Raw genomic sequence first — 26,158 nt, forward strand, 5'->3', positions numbered from 1 at the left:
CTTAAGGAAACCATGCTGACTTTGTCCTATCTTGTCCTGTGTCACCAAGTACTCCATAACTTCATCCTTAACAATTGACTCCAACATCTTCCCAACCACTGAGGTCAGGCCAACTGGTTTATAATTTCCTTTTTGCTGCCTTCCACCTTTCTTAAAGAGTGGGATGGCACTTGCAATTTTACCATCCTCTGGCACCACGCCAGAGTCCAATGATTTTTGAAAGATCATTGCTAATAGAACATAGAACAGTACAGCACAATACAGGCCCTTTGGCCCACAAAGTTGTGCCGACCCTTAAACCCTGCCTCCCATTTAACCCCCCACCTTAAATTCCTCCATACACCTGTCTAGTAGTCTCTTAAATTTCACTAGTGTATCTGCCTCCACGACTGACAGGTAGTGCATTCCATGCTGAGTGAAAAACCTTCCTCTAATATCCCCCTTGAACTTCCCACCCCTTACCTTAAAGCCATGTCCTCTTGTATTGAGCAGTGGTGCCCTGCCGAAGAGGTGCTGGCTGTCCACTCTATCTATTCCTTTTAATATCTTGTACACCTCTATCATGTCTCCTCTCATCCTCCTCTCCAGAGAGTAAAGCCCTAGCTCCCTTAATCTCTGATCATAATGCATACTCTCTAAACCAGACAGCATCCTGGTATATCTCCTCTGTACCCTTTCCAATGCTTCCACATCCTTCCTATAGTGAGGCGACCAGAACTGGACACAGTACTCCAAGTGTGGCCTAACCAGAGTTTTATAGAGCTGTGACTCATTACCCTGTGACTCTTAAACTCTATCCCTTGACTTATGAAAGCAAACACTCCATAAGCTTTCTTAACTACCCTATCTACTTGTAAGGCAACTTTCAGGGATCTGTGGACATGTACTCCCAGATCCCTCTGCTCCTCCACACTACCAAGTATCCTGCCATTTACTTTGTACTCTGCCTTGGAGTTTGTCCTTCCAAAGTGTACCACCTCACGCTTCTCCGGGTTGAACTCCATCTGCCACTTCTCAGCCCACTTCTGCATCCTATCAATGTCTCTCTGCAATCTTTGACAATCCTCTACACTATCAACAACACCACCAACGTTTGTGTCATTTGCAAACTTGCCAGCCCACCCTTCTACCCCCACATCCAGGTCATTAATAAAAATCACAAAAAGTAGAGGTTCCAGAACAGATCCTTGTGGGACACCACTAGTCACAACCCTCCAATCCGAATGTACTCCCTCCAACATGACCCTCTGCTTTCTGCAGGCAAACCATTTCTGAATACAGCTGGCCAAACTTCCCTGGATCCCATGCCTTCTGATTTTCTGAATAAGCCTACCGTGTGGAACCTTGTCAAATGCCTTACTAAAATCCATGTAGATCACATCCACTGCACTACCCTCATCTATATGCCTGGTCACCTCCTCAAAGAACTCTATCAGGCTTATTAGACACGATCTGCCCTTCACAAAGCTATGCTGACTGTCCCTGATCAGACCATGATTCTCTAAATGCCCAGAGATCCTATCTCTAAGAATCTTTTCCAACAGCTTTCCCAACACAGATGTAAGGCTCACTGGTCTATAATTACCCAGACTATCCCTACTACCTTTTTTGAACAAGGGGACAACATTCGCCTCCCTCCAATCCTCAGGTACCATTTCCGTGAACAACAAGGACATAAAGATCCTAGCCAGAGGCTCAGCAATCTCTTCCCTCGCCTCGTGGAGCAGCCTGGGGAATATTCTGTCAGACCCTGGGGACTTATCCATCCTAATGTATTTTAACAACTCCAACACCTCCTCTCCCTTAATATCAACATGCTCCAGAACATCAACCTCACTCATATTGTCCTCACCGTCATCAAGTTCCCTCTCATTGGTGAATACCAAAGAGAAGTATTTATTGAGGACCTCGCTCACTTCCACAGCCTCCAGGCACATCTTCCTATCTTTATCTCTAATTGGTCCTATCTTCACTCCTGTCATCCTCTTTTTCTTCACATAATTGAAGAATACCTTGGGATTTTCCATTACCCTACTCGCCAAGGCCTTCTCATGCCCCCTTGCTCTTCTCAGCCCCTTCTTAAGCTCCTTTCTTGCTTACCTATATTCCTCAATAGACCCATCTGATCCTTGCTTCCTAAACCTCATGTATGCTGCCTTCTTCCTCCTGACTAGATTTTCCACCTCACTTGTCACCCATGGTTCCTTCACCCTACCATTCTTTATCTTCCTCACCGGGACAAATTTATCCCTAATATCCCGCAAGAGATATCTAAACATCAACCACATGTCCATAGTACATTTCCCTGCAAAAACATCATCCCAATTCACACCCACAAGTTCTAGCCTTATAGCCTCATAATATGGAGAATCCATTCCTGCCCTGGTGCCAGCCAAGTCTCTGTAATGGCCACTACATCATAATTCCATGTATGTATCCAAGCTCTCAGTTCATCACCTTTGTTCCTGATGCTTCTTGCATTGAAGTACACACACCTTAGCCCTTCTAACTTACTACCTCTACACCCTTTCTTCTGTTTCTCTTTCCTCAAAGCTTCTTTATATGTTAGATCTGGCTTTACTGCATGCACTATACTTGCAGTTCTCACATGACCTTTATCCTCCTCCACCTTACTATCTGCTCTAACAGTCTGGTTCCCCTCCCCCTGCAAATCTAGTTTAACCCCCCCTGGAGCAGCACTAGCAAACCTTCCCACAAGGATGTTAGTCCCCCTCCCGCTCAGGTGCAACCCGTCCCGTCGGAACAGGTCCCACCTTCCCTGGAACAAGCCCCAATTGTCCAGAAACATGAAGCCCTCCCTCCTGCACCAACTCCTTAGCCACATATTTAGCTGCATTATCTTCATATTCCTAGCCTCACTAGCACATGGCACAGGTAGCAATCCTGAGATTGCAACCCTGGAGGTCCTGTCCTCAACTTTGCACCTAACTCCCTAAATTCTCCTCCTTCTAATGCCTCCACAACCTTCACCACCACCTCTTTCAGAACCCTAAGGTGCAGTTTATCTGGTCCAGGTGACCTATATACCTTTAGGTCCTTCAGCTTTTTGAGCACCTTCTCCCTTGTAATAGTAACTGCACTCACTTCTCTTCCCTCACACCCTTCAATATCCAGCACACTGCTAGTGTCTTCCACAGTGAAGACTGATGCAAATTACTCATTTAATTCATCTGCCATCTCCTTGTCCCGTTATTATTTCTCCGGCCTCATTTTCTAGCAGTCCTATATCCACTCTCATTTCTCTTTTATTTTTAACATACTTGGAAAAAGCTCTTACTATCCACTTTGATATTGTTTGCTCGCTTGCTTGCTTTCATATTTCATCTTTTCCCTCCTAATGGTACTTTTAGTTGCTCTCTGTAGGTTTTTAAAAGTTCTCCAATCCTCTACCTTCCCACTAATTTTTGCTTTGTTATATGTCCTCTCTTTTGCTTTTACACCAGCTTTGACATCCCTTGTCAGCCACGGTTGTACTATTTTGCCATTTGAGTCTTCCGTTGTTTTCGGAACACATCTATCCTGCACCTTCCTCATTTTTCCCAGAAACTTACACCATCTCTACTCTGCTGTCATCCTCGCCAGCATCTCCTTTAATTTATTTTGGCCAGCTCCTCTCTCATACCACTGTAATTTCCTTAACTCCATTGAAATACTGCAATGTCAGACTTTACTTTCTCCCTATCAAATTTCAAGTTGAACTCAATCATATTTTGATCACTGCCGCCTAAAGGTTCTTCTAACTTTAAGCTCTCTAATCGCCTCCAGTTCATAACACCGAGTCCAGTATAGCTGACCCCCCAGTAGACTCGACAAACTGCTCTAAAAAGCCACCTCACAGGCATTCAACAAACTCACTCTCTTGAGATCTAATACCAGCCTAATTTTCCCAATCAACCTGCATGTTAAAGTCTCCCATGACTATCGTAACATTGACATTTTGATACACCTTTTCTATTTCCTGTTGTACTATACAAAGGAAACTAAGCAAGTGGTGGGGATTGAGGAGAAATTGATTGGGAAAATGTATTCCGTCCATTGTGACAGCTTTCAAAGGTCAGCCTTTAAAGAAATAATTGGCAATATCCATGGCTGACAGGAAAAATTAAAGATTGCACTTATTCCAAGGAAGATGTTTATAAAGCTGTCAGACATAGTGGTAGGCCTGAGGATTCAGACCACTTTACATCTCACCAAAGGTAGAGAGAAGAGTAAACTGACAAGAAATAAATAAGCTTCCATTTATGTAAAAATAAAAGACCATGGGGGATTTCAATATGCAGGTAGATTGGGTTGGTGTTGGATCCCAAGAGTAGGAATTTGTAGAATGTCTACCAGATGGCTTTTGTAGAGCAGCTTGTGGTTGAGCCCACTAGGGAAAACTTAATTCTAGATCGGATGTTGTGTAATGAACTATATATGATTAGGGAGCTCAAGGTAAAGGAGCCCTTAGGAGGCAGTGATCATATGATAGAATTCACCCTGTAGTTTGAGAGGGAGAAGATAAAATCAGACATTAAGTATTAGACAGAGCCTGATTAGAGATAGGCAACATAGCTTTGTGTGTGGTAGATCATATCTAACAAATTTTATATAGTTTTTTGAGGATGTTACTAGGAAAGCTAAAGGCAAGGCAGTGGGCATTGTCTAGCAAAGCCTATGACAAAGTACCACATGGGAGGCCGGTCAATAATGTTCAGAGTCCAACAGGCCAGATACGGGGAGGATAATTCCCCTGGCTAAGAAGTCATGAACCAGGATCCAAATCAGTCAAATTTGAGTTTATTGTCATAGTGCACAAGTACATGTATGCACAGGTGCAATGAAAAATGTGCGCTTCATATAAATTAGGTCCACATTTACAAGTACATCACATTCTGTGGATTTTCCACTGAATATTATAACTTTATTGTCCTTAAAGGTCTCTGTCCTGATTAATAGCAGATAGATAAAATGATCATTAACTTCTCTCCAGCTTGTGTTTTCATAACATTTCAAAAAGAACAGTAAAAAAAACTACTTTGTACACCTAGATTGGATTATAACTGATACCTTTTTTCTTGAATACATTCATTCAAGCCAGATCATGCTGCTCCTCTGAATTTCAGCAATAGAGCAATTGTGTGGAGGGAGGGTCCGTCAGGAGATACATCTCAAAGGGGGTTGTTTACCCCTTCCTTATCAATGGTAATATTGCACATCTGATTACTCACTGATTTCAGTACTGCTGTTTGTTGGGGTTTTTCAACAGGTGGATAGAGTGGGAGTGAAGGTGGGGGGGGTGGTCAGCAGCTGTTAGTAAAGATTGAGAGTTAGTCTTTTGATGTGTCATAAGAAACAAAGGTGTTTCATTTCTCTACCTGCTACCTTCAACTGCAAATTATTACACATCAAACTTGGCATCGCCTACACAAGGTGTTGAATTAAGTCACACTACAGCATTTATTACTAGTGAGAATGTGTAATATGCCAATTGGTTCCTATACATGCACAGTTTTATCAACTTTTAACTGAAATTTAGGGTGTCATTAAATACTCACAAAATAAATAAATCCATGGCTTATAAGTTTCAATTTAGCAATTTTGACCTCTCTTAAAACTTTAGTGTTTGATTTGATTTTGTGTATTTTATCTGATTTCATTTGTGTAATTCATCAGGTATTCAATAATGAGTTTTAAAGCAAGTGTGAAGCAGAATGAGAATAAATGCTTTGATTACACCTGTTTATTTGTTTAAAGTGCATTACACCGAGGAGAGAGAAGCAGAAAATAGTGCGTTAGTTAGATTTTGAAGCTGATTAATCTTTCTGACCATCAATAGATAAATAATGTCATTTAATACTCTTTGAAATAAGACCACAGACTCTGGGTTTGCAAGGAAGACAGCTAATGGTTTTCCTCAGTCTAATTTAGTACATCATATTGAATTAAAAGCAAGTTTAAAATATTCTAACCTTTTCAAAGTTTAGTCTTTGGTTCCTGCAGAGCTGACCTTACACTAAACTACAATTAACAGCAACTTCACCGATCCAACATTCTACTTTACCATCTGTTCATTAACCTAATAAGTTAACCTTCCATGGTGTACCTTGTAGATACACCCAGTTAAGCTTAGTACTGTGCTTCTAAGGATACATAAAGTACATACACATGAACAGTTTTGGCTTTAGACTGCAAGTTTTCTAATTATTTTTAATTTACTGAAAGGGCAGTGAATCCTTTGATGATGGGTCTTGTGGGAATTGGAGTAATATCTCTTCACTGGCACACCTCAAGATACGTGCTTAGCCCACTGCTCTACACCCACTGGCTAGGCACAGCTCAAGCACCATCTATAAATTTGCTGACAACTGAACTGTTGGCAGAATTTCAGATGATGAGGTGGAGCCATATGGGAGTGAGATGGATCAGGTGGTTGACTGGTGACACAGCAACAACCTTGCACTCAACGTCAGTAAGACCAAGGAATCGATTGTGGACTTCAGGAAGGGGAGGTCGGGGTGTCAGAAATGGAAAAGGTGAGCAGTTTCAAGATCCTTAGTGTCAACATTTCCGAGCATCTATCCTGGGCCCAACGTAGTAATTCACAAAGAAAGCAGCTATATTTCATTTGGAGTTTGAGGAAAATTGGTAGGTCACCAAAGACATTTGCAAATTTCTACAGATGTACCGTGGACAGCATTCTAACTGGTTGCTTCGCCATCTGATATGGGGGGCCCACTGAACAAGGTCATGAAAAGATGCAGAAGTTGTAACCTCTGCCAACTCTACCATGGGCACTAGCCTCCCAAGCATCCAGAACACCTGCACAAGGTGATACCTCAAAAAGATGGCATCCATCTTTAAGAATCCCCATCACCCAGGACCTTCCCTCTTCTCATTGCTACAAAAAAGGATGGTACAGGAGGCTGAAGACACACACTCAAGATTATAGGAACAGCTTCTTCCCCTCGGTCATCAGATTTCTGAATGGACATTGAACCCATGAACACCAACTCAGTATGTTTTTTTCCTTTCTTTTTGCATTAGTTTTTAGAATTATGTATTGTAATGTACTACTGCCACAAAACACATTTCATGACATATGCCAGTGATATTAAACCTGATTCTGAAGTTAAACATGATTCAGATATTCATTTCAAATGAGCTTCTCAATGGTGTGGTTCCCTCAGTTACAGCCTCTTGAGATGGAGTTGCAATCTATTTTAGAGCAATATTAAGGGGTCTGGTTATTAGGGCATATATTCTTCCATAAAATGTATATTAATGAATTCACATTTTAACAAAATAAGCCTTCTGTGAAATTTGTGGAATAGTATATACACTGAGCAGTCAATTCATGTCAAACTTGATTTCCAGACATTCGTTATTTATTATTTTGCCTTTCTTGTTCATCATGAATGCAGAATTATACACCTGTGTTCATAGAACAAACAAAAACAGATGTTGCAACTTGTAAACGCAAGATATTCATATTCTACTCAAGTTGCTGGGTTCTCCAAAATAAGATACAGATTTTGGATCCAACTCTAACTGACATTTTCTTCACTCAGATGAATTAACTGCTTGTATTTTAAGTAGCCTTTATATACATAACAATTTAACATGCCGCTAGGGGCTGTGCAAAGTATAATTCTGAAGCTTCTTTGTTCTACATTAAGTGGATGTGTTTTCTCATTGGTTTACTCTTATCTATAGATTTGAATGGAATTTTTCTTTTCTCTGGGTATAAAAGAAGCTAGATGCCATCTTTAGATTCTCTCTTCTTTAAGTAGTAAATCTCTCTCCCTATTTATTTCAGGTTCCCTTTGTTCTACCAACTCTTAATAAAACAATCATGAAGCAACAAATGTTGTGCCTCTTTCCTGACTTCTAAAAGTATTTTGGATTAAAACACCAGAATCCATCACAGATGAGCAACAGTCATCTCGTGAAATATTGTAGATTCCAGATGCCGGAATTTGGAGTGAAATTTACACTCAGTGGCCACTTTAGATACCTCTGGTTATTAATGCCAGTATCTAATTAGCCAATTATGTGGCAACAACTCAATGCATAAAAGCATGCATAGTCAAGAGGTTCAGTTGTTGTTCAAACCAAACATCAGAATGTGGAAGAAATGTCATCTAAGTGACTTTGACCGTGGAATGACAGTTAGTGCTGGATGGGGTGGTTTGAGTATCTCAGAAAATGCTGATTTCCTGGGATTTTCACCCACAACAGTCTCCAGAGTTTACAGAGAATGGTGCAAAAAACAAAAGCACCTTGTTAATGAGAGAGGTCAGAGGAGAATGGTCAGACTGGTTCAAGCTGACAGCAAGGTGACAGTAACTCCATAAACATGTTATTAACAGCAGTGTGCAGAAGAGCTTCTCTGAATGCACATATCGAACCTTGAAGCTGATGAGCTGAAGTAGCAGAAGACCATGAACATGCATGCAGTGATCACTTTAGTAGGTACAGAAGGTATCTTGCTGTCAGAACTCAGCAAGAGAAGAGTCATCTGTCGATAAAGGAGATATCTGACATTTCTTGTTGAGTCACTGCATCAGGGATCAGAATGGAGGTAGTGATCCTGGGCTCTGCAAGGTGACAGACGGAAATGCATGAACATGAGATGACAGATGGAGCCAGGTGGAGAATTGGAGAGTGTTGAGATAGTGATAGGGAATTGATCTACCTACCAGTGTCACTAACTCCCCTCTCCCCACCTAGCTCAATGTGCCCATTCTCCCTTGCTCAAATGTTTCCACCTATCACCTTCCAGTGCCTGTCTCATCTCTATCGCAGACCCCCCCTCCCATTTCAACAGGCTATCTTTTCTTTACAAACTATGTTCTGATGAAGTGACTTGAAAAAAATCTTCAAACATCCCTTTGCATCCACTGATGAAACTTCTGCTGAGTTCCTACAGCAGTTTATCTTCTGCAATGGTAAAAAGTCTTTACTTCTTCTAAAGGGGTGAGGGTAAGTGTTTTCACTGTGATTTACCATAGTTGAAGAGCTATATAATTAGAAAAAAAGTAGCTGAGTCACTGCATGCAATAAGGGAAATTAATGTGGAAACTCTGCTTTAGTCAGTAACCTTTACATTTCTGGAATCCCACATAGTAAAATACAGCTTCCCACGGCAGATTAGAAACATCCAAGCCCAAGCAAAAATCAAAGTACTTTCTGCATATTGGCCCGGAATTTAAATGACAGATTAAATTGGTAGTTTATAAGAAAGCACACTGTGCTTCAAAACCAGAACTTTGATAAGGTCACACTTGTATTGGACGGCTGGTCCAAGTGGAGCTTGAAATTATAGAAACCATAGAAACTACAGCACAGAAACAGGCCTTTTGGCCCTTCTTGGCTGTGCCGAACCATTTTCTGCCTAGTCCCACTGACCTGCACACGGACCATATCCCTCCATACACCTCTCATCCATGTATCTGTCCAATTTATTCTTAAATGTTAAAAAAGAACCCGCATTTACCACCTCATCTGGCAGCTCATTCCATACTCCCACCACTCTGTGTGAAGAAGCCCCCCCCAATGTTCCCTTTAAACTTTCCCCCCTTCACCCTTAACCCATGTCCTCTGGTTTTTTTCTCCCCTTACCTCAGTGGAAAACGCCTGCTTGCATTCACTCTATCTATACCCATCATAATTTTATATACCTCTATCAAATCTCCCCTCATTCTTCTACGCTCCAGGGAATGAAGTCCTAACCTATTCAACCTTTCTCTGTAACTGAGTTTCTCAAGTCCCGGCAACATCCTTGTAAACCTTCTCTGCACTCTTTCAACCTTATTTATATCCTTCCTGTAATTTGGTGACCAAAACTGAACACAATACTCCAGATTTGGCCTCACCAATGCCTTATACAACCTCATCATAACATTCCAGCTCTTATACTCAATACTTCGATTAATAAAGGCCAATGTACCAAAAGCTCTCTTTACGACCCTATCTACCTGTGACGACACTTTTAGGGAATTTTGTATCTGTATTCCCAGATCCCTCTGTTCCACTGCACTCCTCAGTGCCTTACCATTAACCCTGTATGTTCGATGTTGGTTTGTCCTTCCAACGTGCAATACCTCACACTTGTCAGTATTAAACTCCATCTGCCATTTTTCAGCCCATTTTTCCAGCTGGTCCAAGTCCCTCTGCAGGCTCTGAAAACCTTCCTCACTGTCTACTACACCTCCAATCTTTGTATCACCAGCAAACTTGCTGATCCAATTTACCACATTATCATCCAGATCATCGATATAGATGACAAATAACAATGGACCCAGCACTGATCCCTGTGGCACACACTAGTCACAGGCCTCAACTCATAGAAGCAATTCTCTACCACCACTCTCTGGCTTCTTCCATCGAGCCAATGTCTAATCCAATTTACCACCTCTCCATGTATACCTAGCGACTGAATTTTCCTAACTAACCTCCCATGCGGGACCTTGTCAAAGGCCTTACTGAAGTCCATGTAGACAATATCCACTGCCTTCCCTTCATCCACTTTCCTGGTAACCTCCTCGAAAAACTCCAACAGATTGGTCAAACATGACCTACCACGCACAAAGCCATGTTGACTCTCCCTAATAAGCCCGTCTATCCAAATGCTTGTAGATTCTGTCTCTTAGTACTCCCTCCAATAACTTACCTACTACTGATGTTAAACTCAACGGCCTATAATTTCCCGGATTACTTTTCGATCCTCTTATAAACAACGGAACAACATGAGCCATTCTCCAATCCTCCAGCACTTCACCCGTAGACAGCAACATTTTAAATATTTCTGCCAGGGCCCCCGCAATTTCAACACTAGTCTCCTTCAAGGTCCGAGGGAACACTCTGTCAGGTCCCAGGGATTTATCCACTTTAATTTTCCTCAAGACAGCAAGAACCTCCTCCTTTTTAATCTGTACAGTTTCCATGGTCTCACTACTTGATTCCCTCAATTCCATAGATTTCATGCCAGCTTCCTTAGTAAATACAGACGCAAAAAACCTATTTCAGGTCTCCCCCATTTCCTTTGGTTCCGCACAAAGCCGACCACTCTGATCTTCAAGAGGACCAGTTTTATCCCTTACAATCCTTTTGCTCTTAATACATTTGTAAAAACTCTTTGGATTATCCTTCACTTTGACTGCCAAGGCAACCTCATGTCTTCTTTTAGCCCTCCTGACTTCTTTCTTAAGTATTTTCTTGCACTTCTTATACTCCTCAAGCACCTGATTTACCCCGTTTCCTATACATTTCATACAACTCCCTCTTCTTCTTTATCAGAGTTGCAATATCCCTTGAGAACCAAGGTTCCTTATTCCTATTCAATTTGCCTTTAATCCTGACAGGAACATACAAACTCTGCACTCTCAAAATTTCCCCTTTGAAGGCTTCCCACCTACCAATCACATCTTTGCCAGAGAACAACCTGTCCCAATCCACGCTTTTTAGATCCTTTCTCATTTCTTCAAATTTGGCCTTCTTCCAGTTCAGAACCTCAACCCAAGGACCAGATCTATCCTTGTCCATGATCAAATTGAAACTAATGGTGTTATGATCACTGGAACCAAAGTGCTCCCCTACACAGACTTCCATCACTTGCCCTAATTCGTTACCTAACAGGAAATCCAATATTGCATCCCCTCTAGTTGGTCCCTCTATATATTGATTTAGAAAACTTTCCTGAACACATTTTACAAACTCTAAACCATCTAGACCCCTAACAGTATGGGAGTCCCAATCAATGTATGGAAAATTAAAATCCCCTACCACCACAACTTTATGTTTCCTGCAGTTGCCTGCTATCTCTCTGCAGATTTGCTCTTCCAAGTCTCGTTGACTATTGGGTGGTCTGTAATACAGTCCCACTAATGTGGCCATACCTTTCCTGTTTCTCAGCTCCACCCATAAGGACTCAGTAGACAAGCCCTGTAATCTGTCCTGCCTGAGCACTGCTGTAATATTTTCCCTAACAAGCAATGCTACTCCCCCACCTTTCATTCCTCTGCCTCGATCACATCTGAAACATCGGAACCCTGGAATATTAAGCTGCCAGTCCTGCCCCTCCTGTAGCCGAGTTTCACTAATTGCTGCATCATAATTCCACGTGTCAATCCACGCCCTCAACTCATCCGCCTTCCCCGCAATACTCCTAGCATTGAAATATATACACCTCAGAAGATTTTTACCACCACTCACAACCTTTCTATCAGCGGATTTGCTTAAACCTTCAACATCATTTATTTTCACCCCAGCCACACTGTCAGCCCTGGCACTCTGGTTCCCATCCCCCTGCAAATCTAGTTTAAAGCCTCCCCAATAGCACTAACAAACCTCCCTGAAAGGATATTGGTCCCCGTGGTTCAAGTGTAACCCGTCTCTCTTGTACAGGTCCCACCTGCCCCGGAAGAGGTCCCAATGATCCTGAAATCTGAAACCCTGCCCCCTACACCAGTTCCTCAGCCACTTGTTCCTCGTCCAGAGCATCCTATTCCTACCCTCACTGGCACCTAGCACAGGTAGCAATCCTGAGATTACCACCCTTTATGCTTTTTGTTCATTTGATTATATTCTATCCAAGGTCACCAATGAAGTTTAGCAGCTTTGGGTCTGTACTCACTGGAATTTAGAAGAATGTGGGGGGATCTCAATGAAACCTACGCAATGTTGAAAGGACTAGACAGGGTGGATGTGGGGAGGATGTTTCCTATTGTGGGAGTATCCAGAACTAGAGGGCACAACCTCAAAACTGAGGGGCGACCCTTTAGAACAGAGGTAAGGAGGACTTTTTTAAAACCGGAGAGTAGTGAATCTGTGGAATGCTCTGCCACAGACTGCGGTGGAGGCCAGGTCCGTGGGTATACTTAAGGCGGAAGCTGGTCGGTTCCTGATCGGACAGGGCTTCAAAGGATATGGCAAGAAGACAGGAGTATGGGGTTGAGTGGGACCCAGAATCAGCCATGATGGAATGGCAGAGCAGACTCGATGGGCTGAATGGCCCAATTCTGCTCTTATGTCTTATGGTCTAGGTACTGAATTAATAAAAAGTGCACACAAGCTTTGTTCATTACTGAAAGTGTGTGAGACATATTGAGGCTAATTTTATATCAAAGGTAACTTTAAATTATTAAAGAATGCAACAGAAGATGCTTCCATTGTCATGGCAACCCCTTTCAACTCTTGCAGCTATTCGAGTTGTCATGGATGCAACTCGCTGACTGGTCTGTACTATAGAGAAGGGTCGATTTGATCCATCGACAAGCGGCCTTGATGGAGGATTGTCCAACTTCCAAACTATGCCTGATCTGCAAGAACTAAGAAAAAAATATTCTGTTATGGACAAGGATAATAAATACTGTTTACTGGCCATTTATATCATAGAACATAACCAATAACATTCATTTCACAATCATTAAATCACCTGTAGAAAAACTATATAACACATCTTACTCTTCCTTAAGGCTGACACTTAAGAATCTATCGATTTTTTTTAAAGCTTTAATGAGCAGGAACACATATGACCCAGTAACAAATACAGCAAGAATGAGTCTAAAACAGATAAAAACGCTTTGCCTTGTTCACAGATTTGTATTGCACCATCAAAATTCAATAAAAAAAAACATGCCTGTAGATATATGGTGGCCACCCAGTCTACACAATCCCCAAATCTACAGCTCCATCCTTGTTGCCCTGACTTCCATGCATCACATTGAATTTGCAGTTTGAAGAGGGTAATCACCACTCCAAGGAACAGCACACAAAAGCAATTTCTATATTTTAAAGCTCAACGAGAACCTGTTCCTTCCAATAAAACAATCCTATTCACAGAAAATCAGATTTATTCCATCCAGACGTGTGTATTTGAACTCATTAGCGTGTATAATAATGGGCTGTCAATGGAAGTGAAGTAAATAACTACATAATTCAGTTCTTGCTCACAATGCAATTGTTCCTTTCATGTTTTCTTTATTCAGCTTTTCTACCCAATGTCACAGAAACTGGTTTACTTAAGACAAATCCACCATCTGGCACTGTCAATGGGGCTCTGAGCTCAAAAGGAGCATGGTCTAGGTTAAAAAGCCACACTGTTCTTGGGCATCTTTTCAATGCACATCATTACAAGGAACATCAGATCAGTGGACAATGAGACGTCACACCAAAGAGAGCCCACAGTGTTGAAATTCAGTATTAATTAGTTCTCCACTTCCGATAAGGAAATGTGAAGTTCAGACTACTGCACCCAACTAATACTCCACTGCCTGAATTTCTCACTTATACAGAATCACCAGCAATTTAGGATTCTGCAAACTGTGGTCAGCATGTGCATTCTTATCTGCTGAATTTTAGATGAATAATTAAAATTTTAATCTCACTCTCAAGCTAAACCATATAGAAACACAGAAAACCTACAGCACAATACAGGCCAGATGGCCCACCGTGCCGTGCCGAACAGGTACTTACTTTAGAAATTACCCAGGGTTACCCATAGCCTCTATTTTTCTAAGATCCATGTACCTATCCAGGAGTCTCTTAAAAGACCCTATCATACCCGCCTCCACCACCGTCACCGGCAGCCCATTCCACGCACTCACCACTCTGCGTAAAAGCTTACCCCTGACATCTCCTCTGTAGCTACTTCCAAGCACCTTAAAACTGTGCCCTCTTGTGCTAGCCATTTCAGCCCTGGGAAAAAGCCTCTGACTATCCACATGATTAATGCCCCTCATCATTTTAAACACCTCTATCAGGTCACCTCTCATCCTCCATCACTCCAAGGAGAAAAGGCTGAGTTCACTCAACCTATTCTCATAAAGCATGCTCCCCAATCCAGGCAACATCCTTGTAAATCTCCTCTGTACCCTTTCTTTTTTTTTTAATTTTATTTTTATTTGGATAAGGAATTCACAAGTATCATGTACTTTTTCCACACTTATAACCTTTTCCATTTTTTTATATGTATAAAACTATAATTATTTATACATTCTTAAGTACACATTGAGATGATATAAAAGGAAATTAGACACTAAAATAGATAATTATGTACAGTGGTAATTCTAATCTATTAGGCTAAGTAATGGTATTAATTGTTAAGAAACATAGTAACAATAGTTTCCATAAATCTCTTCTGGACCATTTCTTCTGGTCCAAAATTTTGTATGTAAGCCTATGTAACAACCATTGTAGGTGTTTATATCCTAACTTGTTCATGCTTGCTCCTGCCCCCAGACATAATTATCCAATCCCTATGTACTTATTTACTTAATTTTATCATTTTTTTTATCCATTTCCCAAATCTTTTCCTTTACTTGTATTAATTCTCTATTTTCCAAAAGAAAACAAAAACAGTAAACATTTAGACTAGGGGTGCTTACGTTAGCAATATTACTGTGTTGATGAGAAGAGCAGTATAAATCATTAAGAGAGTCATCTAAAGTCTGCTCGCATTGGGGTTATATATTCAATCCATTTATTCCAGATTTGGTAAAATTTTCTTTTTGAATTCTCAGGGAGTAAGTCAACTTTTCCATTTTAAATATTTCCAAGATAATTTCGTGCCAATCTTCTAATGTAGGTGGTATTGGATTTAGCCACTTTCTAGTGATTGATTTCTTACTTGCCGCTAAAAGGGCCTGCAGCAACTTTATATCTTCCTTCTGTTCAAGAAACAATACATGCCCCAAATAGAGCGTCTCAAAGTTCAGAGGTATCTGGGACCTAAGTACCTTAACTAATGTTCTATGAATACCTTCCCAAAATAGACTTAATTTAGGGCAATCCCAAAAAATATGAAAATGATTTGCCTCCTTGGAGCCGCACCTTCTCCAACACGTCACGTTTGTATCTCTGTATTTTTCCTGATATGGGGTCTTGAAGTATCTTATAATGTTTTTCCAACAGTGTTCTCTCCAAGTCAAAGAATTAGTCGAGGACCACTGAAAGCTGCAGATTTTCTCCCAAGCCTCCTCTGAAAGTACCAACCCCACTTCTTTCTCCCACTTCTCTTTAATATACAATGTGTTTACATTTTTAGCATGGGAGAGTGCATTATATAATCGAGAAACTGATTTACTAGGTATTGAACTGCAAGCCGAATTCAGGATCTTGAAAAATTCTAATTCTACTGTTGATAGGTCTGTATATCTACAACTCTGGTTAACATAGCTTCGTAATTAAAGGTACCTAAAAAAGTCATTGTGTTCTAGGCCATGTTTGTCCTGCAGGATTTGGAAACTTTGTAATACTCTTTTATCTATAAATGAGAGGTAGGTTGTAAGACCTTTCTTTATCCATAATTTAAATATTTTATCTCCTCTGTTGGGAAGGAATTCGGTATCATATGCACACCATCTGAAGAGTTTTAACATGTTATTAATTCCACACGAATTAATCACCTTCTGCCATACTTTTAATGTAAGATTTATCCAACTGTTTTTAAATTTTTCCAATTGGGCCATCAATCCTTTGTCAGCTATTGAGGCCTGTAGAGGAAAACTGTCAACTGATCCAAATTCTATTTCCTTCCATCTAGTCTTATATTCCCTATTACACCAATAAAACAGAGGGGTTATCTGTGAGGCATAAAAATAATTTCTCAGGCAAGGAAGAACCATACCTCCTCCTTCCTTCCCTAACTGTAAGGTGTTATATCGAATTCTAGGTTTCTTTCCTTGCCAAATGAAGCGGGAAATCCATTTGTCCCATTCTCTGAATTGATTATCATCCACCTCCACAGGTAAAGTACGGAAAAGATACAGTAACCAAGGAAGAATATTCATTTTTATAGTACTTATCCTTGAATTTAAACCTCTGTACCCTTTCTATGGTTTCCACATCCTTCCTGTAGTGACCACAGTACTCCAAGTGGGGTCTGACCAGAGTCCTATACAGCTGTAACATTACCTCTCAGTTCTTGAACTCAATCCCATGGTTGATTAAGGCCAAAACACCATATGCCTTCTTAATCACAGCGTCAACCTGCACAGCAGCTTTGAGTGTCCTATGGACTCGGACCCCAAGATCCCTCTGATCCTCCACACTGCCAAGAGTCTTACCGTTAATGCTATATTCTGCCATTATATTCGACCTACCAAAATGAACCATCTCACACTTGTCTGGGTTGAACTCCATCTGCCACTTCTCGGCCCAATTTTGCATCCTATCGATGACCCGTTGTAACCTCTGACAGCCCTCCACACTATCCACGACATATCCAACCTTTGTTCATCGGCAAATTTACTAACCCATCCCTCCACTTCCTCATCCAAGTCATTTATAAAAATCATTAAGAGAAGGGATCCCAGAACAGATCCCCGAGGCACCACTGGTGACCAACCTCCATGCAGAACATGACCCATCTATAACCACTCTTTGCCTTCTGTGGGCAAGCCAGTTCTGGATCCAGAAAGCAAAATCCCCTTGGATCCCATGCCTCCTTACTTTCTCAATAAGCCTTGCACGGGGTACCTTATCAAATGCCTCGCTGAAATCCATATACACTACATCTACTGCTTGACCTTAATCAATGTGTTTAGTCACATCCTCAAAAAACTCAAATCAGGCTCATAAGGCACGACCTGCCTTTGACAAAGCCATTCTGACTATTCCTAATCATATTATGCCTCTCAGGATCTTCTCCATCAACTTACCAACCACTGATAATTTCCTGGGCTATCTCTACTCCCTTTCTTGAATAAGGGAACAACATCTGCAACCCTCCAATCCTCCAGAACCTCTCCCTTCCCCATTGATGATACAAAGATCATTGCCAGAGGCTCAGCAATCTCCTCCCTCAACTCCCACAGTAGCCTGTGGTATATCTCATTCGGTCCCAGTGACTTATCTAATTTGATGTTTTCCAAAAGCTCCAGCACATCCTCTTTCTTAATGTCTATCGCAAAAACTACTTGGGTAAACTAGAAAAGTGGTTAAACACCACAGAACCTATTCTCGAAGCTCTCTCAATAGTTTCAGCAAGTGAAACTACCATATCTGATAACTTGGCAAAATGACAACTGATTAGAGATGACACAGAAACAGAGGTGCTGGAATTTGGCTCAGAATGTATTGGTCCTCAGTCTAAAGCCATGGAGGTAGAAAAAACAGTTGATGACGTGTAATAAAATATTAGTGTTCCAATAACATTGACAGTGCCGATGTGGATAGTAAGGGCACAGAGAAGGCCCATCTTACGTATTTTGTTGAAAACCTCATATGTTAAAGCCACTATTCCCTTTAAGCAAATGCATAGCTGTGCAGTAACTGAAATACTCCTGTGCACAGCTTTTGTTGCTGCATAGGTGGAACTGGATGCAGCTAGAAAACGTTTATGAAACATAAGATTTTCTTAGTTGAACAGTATTTTGTTTTACCCTTCAATTAATAATTCAGAAGTACATGATTTTTCAATTTTCTCTATAATATAGTATGTATATTAAAAAAAATCCAAAGTGCTGCGCAGTTTTCAGGCCGTGTAAAAATTTCCTGCTCAGAGCAATGGTTGGTCTGTGCAGCCGGAAATAAAAATTAGAGGGAACATCGGAAGCTGCAGTTCCAACAACTACCTTCACACCTCAGCTGCTGATGGGCTGCCACATGTTCCACAACTTTGACATCCACAGTTCCAATAACCAAGGCTGCCACAAACAGCACACTTATACTTCTGTCTCTATCCCAGAATCTTGATGTTTTTGAAAATGCAAAGTGAGTGACTAAAATATTCTTCAAAATGCAACAAAGAAAATAGCACTTCTCTGACATTGTTCTTGAATCTGGCTGGCTGAAGACAGCAGAAGTCTTTTTAAAGTTTTTTTTAAACCAATATTTATTCCTTGGCCAATATCATTAAAAATGTTAAGTTAATTTATCTCATTACCTTTAGTAAACTTTAGCCATGTACTAATAGGCTCTTGTGCCCTTTGCCTTTTCCATTTATCACCTCCCAGCTTCTTTCCTCAACCTCCCTCCCCTACTCACCTGGCCTCACCTTTCACTTAACTTGTTCTCCTTGCCCTTTGCCCATTTCCTTATTCTGGTATCTTCCCCCTTCCTTTCCATTTCTGATGTAAGATCTCAGCCTGAAACTTTGATTACCTATTCATTTCCATAGATGCTGTCTGATCTGCTGGGCTCTTCCAGCATCTTGTGTGACTGACTATAGTTCATTAGTAGCTATGGATCTGAGAATTAAAAGCAAACCTATTAACTGAATGGCTGTTTTTTCAACCTTTAGTACACAGTCTGTGTTTTTCACCTATTATCTAAAATTCGGATTGTGGGAGAGCATACCATTTTTCACAAGGCATCATACATGCTGAAATCTGCAGCAGCGATCTGTTGGAGGAACACAGTGAGCTGAGCAGCATCTGTGGGAGTAAATGACTGCTCAACCAGCCAAGTTGCTCCAGCTGATTGTTTAGTAGCCCCAAATAGAAGACACGTAACACACACCTAAAAAGATATATCAGCACAGAAATAAAAGTAAGATGAGGAATATAATTAAACAAATGGAGCCAACTAACCCATCAGGATTGTGCCCAAGAGAAATTTATATAGTATAGAGAAATACAAACTGCATACCTTTTGCTACATGTTAAAACTTCATTGCTCTGGACAGTACATTCCTCTGAATTTTCAGATTTTTCTAAAATGGTCTTTCCTAATTTTCCCCGGAATATTTGATTTTCTTGCACCAATCCTTTAGCCTGGTCCAAGATTGCAATCCCAAAGTCGTGAAGAGATTGGATTCTGTTCTTTGTCACCTGCAGCAAAGTAGATTGAAGAGATATTTCACAGCCTCTGTCTGTCTGTATCTTGTTTTACGGCAGTTGGCATCCAGCTTAATGGTGCATTACCGCCACCCTCTGCTCCAGAATGTGCACTAGACATACATTCTAAATCCCTTCACCCAATCGCACGCGCACACCCCCCCCCCACACTTCACCCTCCCATCTTTGACCATCCTAGTATCCTATTCCTGTTTATTCATCATATTCTATAAAAAACCCCTGTACCCCTTAAAAACGCTAAAAATACCCGGACTTGTGCTCTCTCACTCATGCCCAGCAACCCTTTTAATGTGAATTCCTGCATCCCCAACTCCCTTAATTTATTTCTCATCATCTCTCTCTGTATCCCATACTTCCTGCAATACAAAACTACATGTTCTACTGACTCCTCTTCCTGACATTCCTCACACAATCCTGTCTGGTGTTTCCCTATCATTTTCAATGTTTTGTTTAATGCACAATGCCCCAGCCTTAACCTAGTCCACACAATTTCCTCTCTTCTGTTTCCATTACCTAACCTAGTACCTGCAACACTCTTTTGTATTTGATATAAATGCCTCCCTTTCCCCTCCCTATCATTTCACAGCCTCTTCCCAATCCTAACAAGCCATTCTCTCTTCAATCAGCTATATTTACAAAGCTTGCTTGGTTAACAGGAAGCTGTTAACTCTCTTAAATTGCTTAACTCAAAGAACCTGCTCAATTGAATTATGTTCAATCAAACTAAAATTGAAGAAAAACAGTTCTTTTTCACTTTTATTTAGCGTTTAAATTTTAAATGAATACGTCACTGTAACATCAGGTAATTGCTTATGGAATGTTAAACACAAAAATCTGGAGCCTATGTTGATGTACAGCAAGGAAAGACTCTAGCTGAATGATTTTACATGTTCCACTCATATCATGATTTCAAATCTCCCTCCACAAACTTGTGCATGGAATTTAGACAGTGTAGTCAGAGGTATCATTTTTTGTGCAAAAGGTACTAAAACCAAGTATGTAGGATGGGTATAAAAGATCCTTTGGTACCATTCAAAGAGAAGAAGGCAATGTTTCCTAGGCCCAACTGCTCTCTCAACCAACGTAATTTGGATTATACTTTTATACTTTATTGTCGCCAAACAATTGGTACTAGAATGTACAATGATCACAGCGATATTTGATTCTGCACTTCACACTCCCAAGATTACAAATATTAAATATTAAAGATATTAAAAATAGTTAAACTTAGTAAATATTAAAAACTTAAATTATAAATCATAAATAGAAAATAGAAAAATGGGAAGTAAGGTAGTGCAAAAAAAAACCCGAGAGACAGGTCCGGATATTTGGATGGTACGGCCCAGATCTGGGTCAGGATCCGTTCAGCAGTCTTATCACAGATGGAAAGAAGCTGTTCCCAAATCTGGCCATACGAGTCTTCAGGCTCCTGAACCTTCTCCCGGAGAGAAGAGGGACGAAAAGTCTGTTGGCTGGGTGGGTCCTGTCCTTGATTATCCTGGCAGCACTGCTCTGACAGCGTGCGGTGTGAAGTGAGTCCACAGACAGAAGATTGGTTTGTGCGATGTGCTACACCGTGTTCACGATCTTCTGCAGCTTCTTTCGGTCTTGGACAGGACAACTTCCATACCAGGTTGTGATGCACCCTAGAAGAATGCTTTCTACGGTGCATCTATAAAAATTAGTGAGGGTTTTAGGGGACAGGCCCAGTTTCTTTAGTTTTCTCAGGAAAAAAGGCACTGGTGGGCCTTCTTGGCAGTGAACTCTGCTTGGTTGGACCAAGTCAGGTCATTTGTGATATTGACCCCGAGGAACTTAAAGCTTTTGACCTGTTCCACTTGCGCACCACCGATGTAAATTGAGTTGTGTGGTCCACTACTCCTTCTGAAGTCAACAACCAATTCTTTCGTCTTGCTGACGTTGAGGGATAGGTTATTGTCTTCGCACCATGCCACCAGGTTCTTAATTTCCTCTCTGTACTCAAACTCATCATTACCCGAGATACGGCCCCCAATTGTTGTGTCATTAGCAAACTTATATATTAAGTTTAATGGAAACTTGGCTACACAATCATGGGTGTACAGTGAGTACAGCAGGGGGCTGAGTACACAGCCTTGTGGAGCACCGGTGCTCAGAGTGATTGTGGAGGAGAGCTTGTCCCCTATTTTTACAGCCTGGGTCCTGTCTGTGAGGAAGCTGAAGATCCAGCTGCAGATCTCAGTGCTAAGGCCCAGGTTCCGGAGCTTAGGAATCAGTTTATTTGGAACGATGGTATTAAAGGCAGAGCTGTAGTCAATGAAAAGGAGCCTTACGTATGCGTCTTTATTCTCCAGGTGTTCTAAGGAGGAATGTAGGGCCAGAGAGATGGCATCTGCCGTTGACCTGTTGCTCCAGTAGGCAAATTGCAAAGCGTCGAGGTTGACCGGTAGGCTGTGGTTGATGTGTGCCAAAACCAATCTCTCGAAGCACTTCATAGCAATTGATGTCAGAGCCACAGTTCGGTAGTCATTCAGGCATGCCACCTTGCTCTTCTTCGGCACTGGGATTATCTTTGCCTTCTTAAAACACAAGGGGACCTTAGACTGAAGCAAGGAGCAGTTGAAGATGTCAGCAAACACTCCAGCTAGCTCGCTTGCACAGGCCCGGAGAACCCGTCCTTGGACGCCATCTGGGCCCGTCGCCTTCCTTGGATTTATCTTCAGGAAGGCCTTTCTAACGTCCTCCTCGGTGACGATGAATCTCGATGCCACCAGGTCTGGTTCATCCGGAGGGAGCAGGACACTCCTCTTCTGTTCGAATCTTGCATGGAATACGTTAAGTTCGTCAGGAAGAGAAGCGCCACAGTTATTGATATTTCCAGCCTTTTCTTTGCGCCCAGTGATCTCATTTAGACCCTGCTATAGTCTACTGGCATCCCTTTGGTTAGCCTGGGCTTCCAACTTGGCTCGATATTGCCTCTTGGCACCCTTAATGGCTTTCTGGAGTTCACGCCTGGATTCCGTGTAGCGACTGGTATCCCCGGACCTAAAAGCCACAGCTCTAGCCTTTAAAAGGGACTTGACCTCATAATTCATCCAAGGTTTCCGGTTAGGGAATACCCGGATCGTCTTGCGAGACACACAGTCCTCCGTGTATTTCCAAATAAAGTCCGTGACAGCTGAGGCATACTCATCAAGGTTAGCTGCCGAGCCCTTGAATACTAACCAGTCCACCGATTCAAAGCAGTCACAGAGGACCTCATCCGTTTCCTCCGTCCAATGTGACACTACTTTTGACACTGTGACCTCCTGCTTTAGTTTCTGTTTGTAAGCTGGAAGGAGGAGTACGGCCTGATGGTCCAATTTTCCGAAGGGAGGTCGTGGGACGGAATGGTAAGCATCCTTGACTGCTGTGTAGCAGTGGTCAAGTATATTCGGGCCTCTAGTGGGGCAGGAGACATGTTGGTGTAACTTTGGCAGCGCCTTTCTGAGGTTGGCCTGGTTAAAGTCCCCGGCTGTAATGAGCAAAGCCTCCGGATACCTGGTCTCAAGTTCACCGATGTTGGCATACAGTATGTTCAGAGCAGCACACTCCACAACCGCCTGCTGTCCGGACAGGTGTTCCAGGTATGGGCTGCAGGAGCTTGTCAGTGCCACTGTGTCTGAGCACCATGCAGTGTTGATCAGTCGGCAAACACCACCTCCCCTCGTCTTGCCCGAAGACGCCGTGCGGCCCATCCGATGGATCGAAAATCCCTCCGGTCGGATTGCATAGTCGGGGGTGGCAGGGGAGAGCCAGGTCTCGGTGAAACAGAATACACAGCAGTTCTGCATCTCCCTGCAGTAGGCGAGTCTCCCTTTAAGATCATCCACCTTGTTCTCTATGGCTTGCACATTAGCTAGCAGGATGGTGGGCATAGGGACCCTGAAGCCCCTCAACTTCAATCTGACCAGCAGCCCAGCTTTTTTCCCATGCTTCCTCGGTAAGTAGTGCATCCTTCCAGGTCTCCATCGATGCAGTGAGTTGTTGTCAGCTCTTTGCGGTTGGTGGACGCATCCTGCGGGGATTGATCGGTGGGTCACGTCGTTGGACCCTCTGGGTTGGGCCGAGTAACAAGGGAGGCTCCGCTGCCACTTCCAACTGCCGGGGGCCCAGGCCCCGAAGCCGACACTTAATCCCGGAGGGCTGGGCTCCTGGCTGAAACAAGTCCGTAAACTGAGTCGCGGTTGCGGAGGCCTCCGCTCCAGCCAAGACTCAGGCTCGATTTCTGAGGTCGGCGGCGGAGGCCTCACTTCTGGCAGCTGTGGATGGCCACCAATGGGGTTTTACAGTGCAAACAACAGGAATTCTGCAGATACTGGAAATTCAAGCAACACACACCAAAGTTGCTGGTGAACGCAGCAGGCCAGGCAGCATCTCTAGGAAGAGGCACAGTCAACGTTTCAGGCTGAGACCCTTCGTCAGGACTAACTGAAGGAGGAGTTAGTAAGAGATTTGAAAGTGGGAGGGGGAGATCCAAAATGATAGGAGAAGACAGGAGGGGGAGGGATGGAGCCAAGAGCTGGGCAGGTGATTGGCAAAAGGGATATGAGAGGATCATGGGACAGGAGGCCCAGGGAGAAGGAAAAGGGGGAGGGGGGAAAAACCCAGAGGATGGGCAAGGGGTATAGTCAGAGGGACAGAGGGAGAAAAAGGAGAGAGAGAGAAAGAATATGTGTATATAAATAAATAACAGATGGGGTACGAGGGGGAGGTGGGGCATTAGCGGAAGTTAGAGGAGTCAATGTTCATGCCATCAGGTTGGAGGATACCCAGACGGAATATAAGGTGTTGTTCCTCCAGCCTGAGTGTGGCTTCATCTTTACAGTAGAGGAGGCCGTGGATAGACATGTCTGAATGGGAATGGGATGTGGAATTAAAATGTGGGTCTCGGCCTGAAACGTTGACAGTACCTCTTCCTAGCGATGCTGCCTGGCCTGCTGCGTTCACCAGCAACTTTGATGTGTGTTGCTGTCCCATTCTGTGTGATTCTGGTCCTGTCCCGATCACGGTTGTGGAGGCCTCCGCTCCAGTTGAGCCTTGGGCTCGATTTCCGAGGTCGGCTGCAGAGGCCTCACTTCCAGCAGCTGTGGATGGCCACCAAGGGGGCTTTACGTTGGTCGCTCCGGGGAAGCGTCTGGGGTACCTTGAGGTCTCCGCCATCACTTCTGTGTGGTCGTCTGCTCCGGAGAGGTGCTGGTTGGACTGGGCCGTGTCTCCAAGTGCTCTGGTACGGTAGCAGGCCGCGGGTCTCCGGGAACGTGGTGGGCCTCGTTGGTCGGGTCCAGCTGCGGTCCGGAGTTTAAGAAGCAGATCTGGCGCGGTGGTCTCCAGCTCAGTCAGTTGCTTCGCCAGGGTGTTGTTGATCTTTACCTTGCTAAATTGAAGGTTTCGGAGGGTTTCTCGGGCATAGGATAGTGGAGAGGGCAGTTTGCTCGGGAGAGCACGTGCAAAGTCGCCAGTTACCGGCGCCATCTTTAACGTATATTACCTGTTCACTTATGTAGTTGTGCTATGCGGCTGCTTTTTTATGTACTTAGAACTACATACAGTACTAACTACACTTCAATAAACCATGTTGGTTGTGAAGTTATTCAATTCCAGCATAATTTCCTTTCATTCTAAATCACAAGCTTATAGCAAGTAGCCTTGATCTTAGATCACTGCAATTTAAAAAAGGTAAATGAAAGTAGTTCTCATTCATCAAAAGGCTTTTGGGTGTTGCTCCTGTAAAAGGCATTGAAACACCCTTATTTCAATCCATCCTAACTGCTGGTTTTAGAAAATGCAACACATGAAGCTCCTTAATGATTGACTCAGGAAAACTCTGTTAACTTGATCTCCTGGCAACAGCCTTCACTGCAGATAAACAAGTTACCAAACGAACACCCCAAAATAAATTCTGGAAGATATCCTACAAACTGTCAGCTGACCAGCACTTCCTTTCTTGTCTCCAACTCTGCTCTAAGAATCAGTCATCTCTCTACTCTCAACATCCATCAGCAGGTGTATATTGTACATCTACCCTTCTGACCCAATACTACAGTCAGTTTCCACTATGAGTTCTTACCCAGTGAGAGGTGGTGTGGTCATGGGACACAGTATTTTGCCAGCTGTGACCTAAAGTTTAAGATGTTCATTTACAACTGCAGTTGTTACAGTGAGGATTATTTTCCAATCACCAAACAACACAATGTAGTGCTACGCAGTGAGGCGATCTAAAATCCGGGCTAGTGGACCCTCCCCACTTCAGGAATGGAAGAGTGTTCCTCTCGCATTGCATGATGGGATGTTTAGCTTCCTGTGGGTGTTGAACTTTTCTAGCAACACCTGTGAAT

At 42.6% G+C, this 26,158-nt stretch overlaps 1 protein-coding gene across 2 annotated transcripts in view; it reads right to left on the bottom strand.

Annotated features, from left to right (window-relative positions):
- Window positions 1-4,793: 4,793 nt before the first annotated feature.
- Window positions 4,794-26,158, bottom strand: part of fbxo10 (F-box protein 10) — a 130,195-nt gene continuing 108,830 nt past the window's right edge. For both annotated transcript variants that reach the window (XM_072281859.1, XM_072281858.1), the window contains 2 exons: window positions 19,594-19,775; window positions 4,794-13,331 (listed from right to left, as the gene is read on the bottom strand). In XM_072281859.1, coding sequence (XP_072137960.1) covers window positions 13,145-13,331; window positions 19,594-19,775 — 369 coding nt within the window. In that variant the 3' untranslated portion in view covers window positions 4,794-13,144. The remainder of the gene's footprint in view (window positions 13,332-19,593; window positions 19,776-26,158) is intronic.

The sequence above is a fragment of the Mobula birostris genome, chromosome 17 (assembly GCF_030028105.1).
Source record: "Mobula birostris isolate sMobBir1 chromosome 17, sMobBir1.hap1, whole genome shotgun sequence".
In the NCBI taxonomy this organism is placed as follows: Eukaryota; Metazoa; Chordata; class Chondrichthyes; order Myliobatiformes; family Myliobatidae; genus Mobula; species Mobula birostris.